An 11,117-nucleotide genomic window follows, 5' to 3' on the forward strand; every position below is an offset into this window, starting at 1 on the left:
ATACTACCAATGTCAGGGTCAGATACTCCCTATGTCAGGGTCAGATACTCCCTATGTCAGGGTCAGATACTCCCTATGTCAGGGTCAGATAACTCCCTATGTCAGGGTCAGATACTCCCTATGTCAGGGTCAGATACTCCCTATGTCAGGGTCAGATACTCCCTATGTCAGGGCCAGATACTCCCTATGTCAGGGTCAGATACTCCCTATGTCAGGGTCAGATACTCCCTATGTCAGGGTCAGATACTCCCTATGTCAGGGTCAGATACTCCCTATGTCAGGGTCAGATAACTCCCTATGTCAGGGTCAGATACTCCCTATGTCAGGGTCAGATAACTCCCTATGTCAGGGTCAGATACTCCTTATGTCAGGGTCAGATACTCCCTATGTCAGGGTCAGATAACTCCCTATGTCAGGGTCAGATAACTCCCTATGTCAGGGTCAGATACTCCCTATGTCAGGGTCAGATAACTCCATATGTCAGGGTCAGATACCCCCTATGTCAGGGTCAGATAACTCCCTATGTCAGGGTCAGATACTCCCTATGTCAGGGTCAGATACTCCCTATGTCAGGGTCAGATACTCCCTATGTCAGGGTCAGATACCCCCTATGTCAGGGTAAAGAGATGAGAGTCTCTCTACCCTGTCTCTCTACCCTCTACCCAACAAGTAGTGCAGATGGCCTTCAAACATTCATGACCGTTACTTCTACTTCAAGGAATTTTTATTTTTTAGTATTCATATTTTAGTGACGCATCAACGTGCAAATTTATCTCCAATGAATAATATATTAATTGAATTAATTGAAAGAACTAAAGTTAGTGAACATGGAATCAATAAGATAATTGTAATCTTAGCCAGCCGTTAATGTCATTTTATTACAGAATCTAATGATGTAAATGTGTCATTTTGCATTTGAGGAAAGACACTAGAAATAATGAGTGTTGCTGAGATAAATGGAAACACTGAGGTGGGGAAAATGAGCCAGATTTCATTCATGAAGTCCTATTATTACTTCAAAACATTAACCCTTTTGTGGTGTTCGGGTCTGTGGGACCCATTTTCAATGTTTACTAAAATAAAAAATCACACAATTAATTATTTGTTCAACCTGAGACTCATTGGCCTTGGCTCATTTTCTGTGAAGAACACGTAAAAGAGTGCACACTGTGTACCCCCTACACATTTATATTACATATGTGGTGTTCTGGTCCACTGGACCCGAGGCTAATAAACGTGTGGAAAAGTGTGTTTGTAGGTGAAAACAAGTTAAAAAAAACAAACAAAAATGTTTGCTGTGTGCCTTCACTCTGTCTTCCTCCTCCTCCCTGGGCCTGCTGTTTCAACATAGCACCAACGACCTGTCTGTCTCACAGCCTGTCTGTCTCACAGCCTGTCTGTCTCACAGCCTGTCTGTCTCACAGCCTGTCTGCCTCACAGCCTGTCTGCCTGTCTCCCACTTCTCCCGCATTCTTTACCCTTTGAAGTGTGTGAAACTACTCAATGTCTTCCTGGAACATTTACAATGTTATTACAATACATTATTTCGATACATTGTAAAAAAATACAAAATAAAAAGTAGTATATTCCTACAGTCTACCCCAGCCAGGTCCAAATTGGGGGAGGGACACAACAAATAAATAGCTTTGCATGTGTAGCTCCTTAGCACAATCAATCAGTATGGCAAAAAATAATCTCTGCTCAGAGGGCCTTAGAACATATTTTTGCAGAGAGAGAAGCTAGTGTGGAAGGAGCATCTTCCACTTTAAAAGATGAAGACATTTCTGAATATGAGGGTCATGTCTCTGGCAATTCGGAGTCTGACAGTGACATGGAAGAAGAGGATGAGATTGACCCTCAGCCAGCCCATCAGCAGCCAGCCCCAGGACCAGCCCCAGAACCAGCCCGTCAGCAGCCAGCCCCAGGACCAGCCGTCAGCAGCCAGCCCCAGGACCAGCCGTCAGCAGCCAGCCCCAGGACCAGCCGTCAGCAGCCAACACCAGGACCAGCCCCAGAACCAGCCCATCAGCAGCCAGCCCCAGGACCAGCCCATCAGCAGCCAGCCCCAGAACCAGCCCATCAGCAGCCAGACCCAGGACCAGCCCATCAGCAGCCAGCCCCAGGACCAGCCAATCAGCAGCTATCCTCAGGACCAGCCCATCAGCAGCCAGCCCCAGAACCAGCCCATCAGCAGCCAGACCCAGGACCAGCCCATCAGCAGCCAGCCCCAGGACCAGCCCATCAGCAGCCATCCTCAGGACCAGCCCATCAGCAGCCATCCTCAGGACCAGCCCATCAGCAGCCAGCCTCAGGACCAGCCTGTCAGCAGCCAGCCTCAGGACCAGCCCGTCAGCAGCCATCCTCAGGACCAGCCCATCAGCAGCCATCCTCAGGACCAGCCCATCAGCAGCCAGCCTCAGGACCAGCCCGTCAGCAGCCATCCTCAGGACCAGCCCGTCAGCAGCCATCCTCAGGACCAGCCCGTCAGAAACTAACTCATCAGCAGCCTACAGGAGGAGAACAATATGGATGTAAAAAAAAATCAAATTTAATGGTCTTCTTACCAAAGGAATGAGCCACCCCGAATGGCTGCCAATGTGATAAGGACGCAACCAGGGCCGACGCGGATGGCGGTTACTCTTGTGCAGGACATAAAGTATTTTATTGAGCAGTTCATCCCAGACACCATCCAGAAATGTATTCTGGACTGCACTAATTTGGAGGGAAGGCGTGTTTTTGGAGAGAGATGGAAGGAGATGGACCAAAGTCATTTACATGATTTCTTTGGGGGTTCCTATCCTTGCTGGCGTTTTCAGATCCAATGGGGAATCCACAGAATCCCTGTGGGATGTCGAAACAGACAGATAACTTTTCCGTGCAACAATGTCTCTGGAAAACTTCCACATTCTTTTCTAGGATTATCCACTTTGATAACCAAGACACTAGACCAGCTCGGCTGCAGAGAGACAAGCTAGCTGCAGTCAGGTCAGTATGGGACTAGTGGGTGGATCACCTTCCCCTGTTTTATAACAACCATGGGCCCAACGTTTCTGTTGATGAGCAGCTTATGCCATTTAGGTGGCCGCTGCCCCTTCAGGCAGTACATACCGTCTAAACCTGCAAAATATTGAATCAAGATCTGGGCTGCCTGGATTTCGCTTCTTCGTATGTGTGGAACTATACAAGGAAGCCAGATGGAGGAGACCCTGAGAAGAACAAAGAGATGCGGGTTGTCTGGTAGTGACAAAGGGACCCTGTGGCCACAACATCACGTGATAACTTTTTTATTTCACACTAGCTGGGACAGGAGCTCATCAAGAGGAAGCTGATGATGGTAGGAACAGTACAAAAAAAACAAGCCAGATATCCCACCTCAGCTGTTGAATACATGGAATAGGCCTATCAGTTCCTCTAAGTTTGTGTTAATGACTGACAAAACCCTAGTGTCCTATGTGCCAAAGAAAGGCAAAAATGTGGTACTCAAGAGTACGCTGCATAGGGATGGGAGAATCTGATGGACAGGAACATGAAAAACCATAAATCATAATGGATTACAAGGCCACAAAAGCAGGGGTGGACAATTTAGAAAAGCTGGTGACTAGCTAAAGCTGCAAAATAAGATGGCCAGTTGTGATATTCTTTAACTTCTTGTACATCTCGGCATACAATGCGTTTGTCGTCTGGTTGCGGTTGAACTCAGATTATAACAGAGGAAAGCTCTCAAGGAGCTGGTCAAGGCATTGGTAAGAGGCTCCCAAGTGCCTCAGCGGTATAAGGGACTGCATCTCAGTGCTGAAGGCATTACTACAGACCCTGGTTCAAATCTGGGCTGTATCACATCCGGCTGTGATTGGGTGGTAGGCTATCATTGTAAATAAGATTGTGTTCTTAACTGACTTGTCTGGTTAAAAAAAAGGTTAAATTACATTTTTAAAATAAAAACAAATATATACATATATATATATATATATATATATATATGTATAAAGCACCCCCAAACCATGATGCTGCCACCCCCATGCTTCACGGTTGGGATGTTGTGCTTCGGCTTGCAAGCCTCCACCTTTTGGTTCCTATTTTTGTTTCATCAGACCAGAGGACATTTCTCAAAAAAGTATGATCTTTGTCCCAATGTGCAGTTGCAAACCATAGTCTGGCTTTTTTATGTCGATATAGGACTCGTTTTACTATGGATATAGATACTTTTGTACCTGTTTCCTCCAGCATCTTCACAAGGTCCTTTGCTGTTGTTCTGGGATTGATTTGCACTTTTCGCACCAAAGTACGTTCATCTCTAGGAGACAGAACACGTCTCCTTCCTGAGCTGTATGACTGTTGCGTGGTCCACTGGAGTTTATACTTGCGTACTATTGTTGTACAGATGAACGTGGTACCTTCAGGCATTTGGATATTGCCCCCAAGGATGAACCAGACTTGTGGAGGTCTTCAATGGTGTGGAGGTCTTGATTTCCTTTGATTTTCCCATGATATCAAGAACAGAGGCACTGAGGTTCAAGTTAGGCCCTGAAATACATACACAGGTACACCTTCAAATGACTCAAATTATGTCAATTAGCCTATCAGAAGCTTCTAAAGCCATGACATAATTTTCTGGAATTTTCCAAGCTGTTTAAAGGCACAGTCAACTTAGTGTATGTAAAATTACTTTTGTCATGCACAAAGTAGATGTCCTAACCGACTTGCCAAAACTATAATTTAATTAACAAGAAATTTGTGGAGTAGTTGAAAAATGAGTTTTAATGACTCCAACCTAAGTGTATTTAAACTTCTGACTTCAACTGTGTATATATATTTGTTATGCCCATGTTTTGTGACAGTAAAACAGTAAGTAACAGTTATGTTCTTATCTTCATGGCCCAAATTTGGTGTCAAACTCCTGGCCCTTTTGGAAAACAACGTTTTTTCTTTTATATTCATAAAAAAAACACGTTATTTATAAAAGTTTTTAAAAACAATTTTTAGCCCTTTTTTCTCCCCAATTTTATGGTATTCAATTGTTAGTTTACAGTCTTGTCCCATCGCTGCAACTCCCGTGCGGACTAGGGAGAGGCAATGGGGTGAGAGCCATGTGTCCTCTGAAACACAACCTAACCAAGACACACTATTTCTAATTACAATTTAGTATTAATACTGGAGTGATAGATGTGCAGATGATGTTGTGCAAGTAGAGATATTGGGGTGCAAAATACTAAGAGGGTAAGTAATAATATTGGGACGAGGTAGTCGGGTGTGCTATTTCCAGACTGGCTGTGTACAGGTACAGTGATCTGTAAACGGCTCAGACAGCTGATGCTTAAAGTTTGAGAGGGAGATATAAGACTCCAGCTTCAGAGATTTTTGCAATTCGTTCCAGTCATTGGCAGCAGAGAACTGGAAGGAAAGGCAGCCAAAGGAGGAATTGGCATTGGGGGTGACCAGTGAAATATACCTGCTGAAGTGCGTGCTACACTGAGGCAGTTTAGGGTGTTGCTATGGTGACCAGTGAACTGAGATAAGGCGGGGCTTTCCACAGCATAGACTTATAGATGACCTGGAGCCAATGGGTTTGACGACGCATATGTAGTGAGAGCCAACCAACGAGAGCATACAGGTCGCAGTGGTGGGTAGAATAAGGGGCTTTGGTGATAAGATGGATGGCACTGTGATAGACTGCATCCAGTTTGTTGAGTAGAGCATTGGAGGCTATTTTGTAAATGACATCGCCGAAGTCAAGGATCGGTAGGATAGTAAGTTTTACGAGGGTAAGTTTGGCGGCATGAGTTTAGCGAAATAGCAAGCCAATTCTAAATTTAATTTTGGATTGGAGATGCTTAATGTGAGTCTGGAAGGAGAGTTTACAGTCTAACCAGAAAGCCATAGTGTATTATTGTTTGGGATTTCCAAACGTTCGGTGGTCAAAAATAAAACAGAAACTTTACTTTAGTTCCAAAAGCTTGTGGAATTGCACTGGCAGTATAAAATATGTTTGAAAACCCGATGGAGGATGGTTTGCAATAACTTTAGTTACCACAGCCAGAAAGTAAAAAAAAAAAAATGAAAACAAACATTTGCTTTTGGGTATTCATTTAAGGTTAGGGTTAGGTTTCACAATTTAAGAAGATGGGTTAATGACTGTGGATGTGGTAACTAAGGACAACCATAGAGGCTGCTTAGAACGTATTGTTGAGGCCTTTCCTTCTTCTTCTGTGGTGTTTAAGAGCTGCCGCCACCTACTGTACGTTGTGATCAACACTTTCATTCAAGTGGGTGAGGCAGTTAGGGAGTGATATTTACTGCCAGTAAGGAACCGTTTGTATTGCCTCAATGGTAAAAAAAAAAAGTAGGTTATTGTTGGGGGAAAAAATCTATATATTATGAATCTTCTAAAATTGTTCATGATTAGATGTAGGCTTTTTGTCATCGGCAATTATTGTAAATGGATTATGTCCGCATTATATTAAAATCACAACAAATGTATTTACATTATAGAAACAACAAAAACAGCTTTGCAGCCTCCGGATGAATGTGGTTATCTGGAAGGTGGCAGGCCGAATTTGAGATAAAGAAATGTCTTGCTGTTGTCTTTCAAATTAACTCATGGCTAAATGACTTGCCTAGGGCTTATAGCTGTCCTCTGAGCGGAGGCTAAACATCAGAGATGCAAAAGCGGGCTGCCGAGGGCTTATAGTGGTCCTCTGCGTTAGGGCTACCCGCCAGAGATGCAAATCATTTCCTTGAACGGAAAACTCCACTCGCTCGCTGGAGGTACAAATGTATAGCCTTGGGCGTAAATCCAGCCAAAAATAGCAAAGCAGGAGGAAATGTTTGCTAGATAAAAACTAACATTTGGAATTGTTTTAAGATGGTCATACTATGGATAATTTATCAATTTAGAATAAGGATGTAACATAACAAAATGTGGTAAAAGGGAAGGGGTCGGAATACTATCTGAATGCACTGTAGAAGGCATTTAGCTCGCCTGGTAGGCATGCGTCACTGGGAATCACGAGGCTGGGTTTTCCCTTTGTAATCCGGGATAGTTTGCAAGCCCTGCCACATCCGTCGAGTGTCAGGATTCATATCTTAGTCTTTGCCTGTCTGATGGCTCATCAGAGATCATAACTGGATTTCTTATAAGCGTCCGGATTAGTGTCTTGCTCCTTGAAAGCGGCAACTCTAGCCTTTAACTCAGTGAGGATGTTGCCTGTAATCCATGGCTTCTGGTTGGGGTTTGTACGTACGGTCACTATGGGGACGACGTCATCAAAGCACTTATTAGTGAAACCGGGTGACTGATGTGGTAAACTTCTCCATGTTATCGGATGAACTTATTCCAGTATGTTGCTAGCGAAACAGTATCTTAGCATCCGATTCATCAGACATATTCCGTATTCATCGCGTCACTGGTACTTCCTGTTTGAGTTTATGCTTCTAAGTAGAAAGCAGGAGGATATAAATATGTTCTGATTTGCCAAAGGGAAGGTGAGAGAGGGCTTTGGATGTATTTCTGGAGTAAAAGGGATCTAGAGTTTTGTTGCCTCTAGTTAAACAGTGTTGGTAAAAAATTACGTATGCTGACGTTCATGGAATGCAATTTGGGGTTTTAAGTGTTTGATTGACACAAAATAAGGGCTCATAAATTGGTGATACTTATTAAGCCAAGCGGAATTAATGACGTTACAGTCATTTAGTAAAGGTAATAGAAGGTGCGACTTCAACATTCCTCAGGATTCATTTTGACAGGCCCTCCTCACTCCTCTAATCCTCCTGCCTGGTGTGAGCTTTACACAGTCTCACGCTGATCATCCTACCTGGTGTGAGATTTACACAGTCTCACGCTGATCATCCTACCTGGTGTGAGCTTTACACAGTCTCATGCTGATCATCCTACCTGGTCTGAGCTTTACACAGTCTCACGCTGATCATCCTACCTGGTGTGAGCTTTACACAGTCTCACGCTGATCATCCTACCTGGTGTGAGATTTGCACGATCTCACACTGATCATCCTACCTGGTGTGAGATTTACACGATCTCACGCTGATCATCCTACCTGGTGTGAGATTTACACAATGTTTTTTACTTTTGATCTGGTCTTTTCCCCCTGAAGAACAGTCGTGTGCTTTGTATTCCCCGGTAAGAGAGGATAAGCCATGCTTTCCCAGTTACACATATCAAGTGCTTAAGAAACCAAGAGCCACAAGGACTCTCTACATCCACTTTGAGTCTCCAAATTGGGATTTAGGAGGGTAAAAAACAAAATATATATATATATATATATATATATATATACACTTTCTTCATAATAGGCTTACTCTGAAGACATATCCTTGAGCTGACAAAGCAAATAGAAAATTGTAAAATATGTATGCTTTGTATTTACCAGATTGTTCAGTTTCTTATATTACATCTTTTACTCAACGTACTTCAAAAGGAGTCAACATTAGCATTTAAAAAAAAAATCCTGACAGGAAAAGGGATATCACATTTGTATTCCTTTCCTTCAAATCAAGGATAGACAATATGATGTACAGCATGCCGAGTATCTTCTAATAATACAGTACAATGCAAAACAACATTATTATGCAAAAGCTTTCATCTGAAAATAGCTATTTTATTGAGAGTTTTAGAAGTCAACTCTCCAAAAACTAGAGACAGAAAGTGTCTGTAAAAGATGTGGAACTGCATGCTATATGAATTGTCCATATTATGAGTAAAACTCTTGGGGCCAGTTTCCCTGACACAGATTAAGCCTAATCTCTACTGAAAATACTTTTCAGTCAAGGACTAGGCCTAATCTGTGTCCAGGAAATCGTCCTTTTGTGACCTAAGTGTTATGAACTAAGCGATTGGGGTTGCTATGGTGACTAGTGGAAGTTCAGTTCAACAACTGACTTGCTTATGACTCAACATAGCCTCAAAACACAATGGTATCAAAATCAACTCTTGATGACGGCGGCCAGAGTTGGGTCAACGCGGTGCATTAAACATTAAGTGGCTAACACGTCTTCCCTGTCAATTTACCGTCGATTCCCTTGCTTAAACAAACGATTGTCAGCACAACGCAAATGAATGAACGCCTGTCTTACAGCTGTTGACCTTCTTTCTCTACAGGTACAATGCAATCTAGTCAGATCTCATTGGATGCGTCCCAAATGGCATCCTATTCCCTATATATAGTGCACTATGGACCTATGGGTCATGGTCAAACGTAGTGCACTATATAGGGAATTGGGTGTCCTTTGGAATGCACACTTTTTTTTTTACCTCTAGGTCTTCTCAGACAGATTAGCTCTTTACAGTCATAAAGATACACTATTTAGCTCCTTCCGCTTACTGTCCCTACTGATCATAAGAACATGACTCAAGGTAGAACCCTTTTTTTGGTTCCAAGTAGAACCATTTTGGGTTCCATGTAGAACCCTCAAAAAAAAAAAGGTTATTCAAAGGTTTATTCTACGGGGACAGCCGAAGAGCCCTTTAAAGGTTCTGGATAGGTCATTTTTTTTAGAAGAAGAAGAAGAAGAAGAAGAGTGTGTAATTGACGCATTATGCCAAGAGTATCTCATGCTATTCATTCGGCTCCACTACCTGTCAAACATGACTCAGGGAAATGTGCATAGTGTTAAAAGCCCTTGATTTGCATAGATGCAGTATGCAGTGTGGTGTTTTATATCTTTTGAGCACACTGCTATCAACTGAGTCATTAGGCCAAATTAGTGATGCTTGATATTCTGTGCCATCGCTATCCAAGGTTCTGCCTTGAGGACATGAAACCCTATCATTACCAAGGAGAGCAGAGAAAACCCATATTAGCTAGTAGGTTGAACTGTGGTTTTGATTTAATATTAACCTTAGGAAAGGACCTATTATTAATTAAACAATTATCTCAGTTCAAATGACATTTCACTTTTTCACCCCGGCTAGTTTGTCTCCGTCTCGGTTGAGGGACTTGTCAATCCAATATGGTCGTGTGGATATGACTATCGATTTAGCATCTCACTCAGTGATGTATTGAAATATATACTCAAGTGGCCTCATTAGTGTGGAGCCAATGAGATGGGTGTCAGAAAGAGTGAAAGAAAGAGAGAGAGAGAGAGAGAGAGAGAAAGAGAGAGAAAGAGAGAGAGAGAGCAAGAAAGAGGTAGAGTGAGAGAAAGAGAGAGAGAGAGAGCAAGAAAGAGGCAGAGCGAGAGAGAGAGAGAGAGAGAGAGAGAGAGAGAGAGAGAGAGAGAGAGAGAGAGAAAGAGAGAGCGGCAGGTAGAGCGAGAGAGAGAGAGAGAGAGAGAGAGAGCATGAAAGAGGCAGAGTGAGAGAAAGAGAGAGGGAGAGAGAGCAAGAAAGAGGCAGAGCGAGAGAGAGCGAGAGAGAGAGAGAGAGAGAGAGAGAGAGCGGCAGGTAGAGCGAGAGAAAGAGTAGAGAGAGAGAGAGAGAGAGCAAGAAAGAGAGAGAGAGAGAGCAAGAAAGAGAGAGAGAGAGAGCAAGAAAGAGAGAGAGAGAGCAAGAAAGAGGCAGAGGGAGAGAGAGAGTAAGAGTGAGAGTAAGAGAGAGCGACAGGCAGATTGAGAGAGAGCAAGAGAGAGAGTGAGTAAGAGCGAGAGAGGTCGCTGTGAATAAAATATAGGAACCCACACCAGTCCTCTTCTCCCATCAACATGACGTTTGACTTTGGGAAATGTCCATGCAGATTTATTTTACAGTTCATTCCCTTTCCTGAAACACAAGGTCAACTGAATGACAGATTGGAGGGTGCTTTGCCTCTGCATTTAGCCTTTTATTTGTTTAAATCGCTGCCTTAAGGCTGCAAATTGAGAAAACAGCCGGGGTCTCATTTCCAAAACCATTTGAGCATAATAAGTATGAGCCTTCCAATGGCATTTCTGTGTGGATCTGGGAGTGCAGAGGAGACTGATTGCAGACGCTGCCACAGAGCCATTATTGCAGACCCCCACAGTTCAGGGAATTATAATGTTGCCTCTCCAGATATATCAGCTCTTTTTCATTCCTGGTATTATCATAACATGTGGATTTTGACATGCATTGCCATGATCTGTACCAAAGACAAGGGGTTGATCAAATGATCTATATTACTGTGACCTTCAACTATTTAACAGTAGAG

At 43.1% G+C, this 11,117-nt stretch overlaps 1 protein-coding gene across 1 annotated transcript; it reads left to right on the forward strand.

The window, feature by feature from the left end:
- Nucleotides 1-1,772: 1,772 nt before the first annotated feature.
- On the forward strand, nt 1,773-2,495 carry LOC149978359 (uncharacterized). Its single transcript, XM_090198130.1, has one exon. The coding sequence runs from the start codon at nt 1,773-1,775 to the stop codon at nt 2,493-2,495; it is 723 nt and encodes a 240-aa protein (XP_090054256.1).
- The last annotated feature ends 8,622 nt before the right edge of the window (nt 2,496-11,117 follow it).

This window comes from Oncorhynchus mykiss, chromosome 14, assembly GCF_057628025.1.
Source record: "Oncorhynchus mykiss isolate SJ-2025 chromosome 14, ASM5762802v1, whole genome shotgun sequence".
Lineage (NCBI taxonomy): Eukaryota > Metazoa > Chordata > Actinopteri > Salmoniformes > Salmonidae > Oncorhynchus > Oncorhynchus mykiss.

Bases quoted from the DNA above. Each gene is read 5' to 3' on its own strand.
- LOC149978359 (XM_090198130.1), top strand. From the start codon at position 1,773: ATGAAGACATTTCTGAATATGAGGGTCATGTCTCTGGCAATTCGGAGT.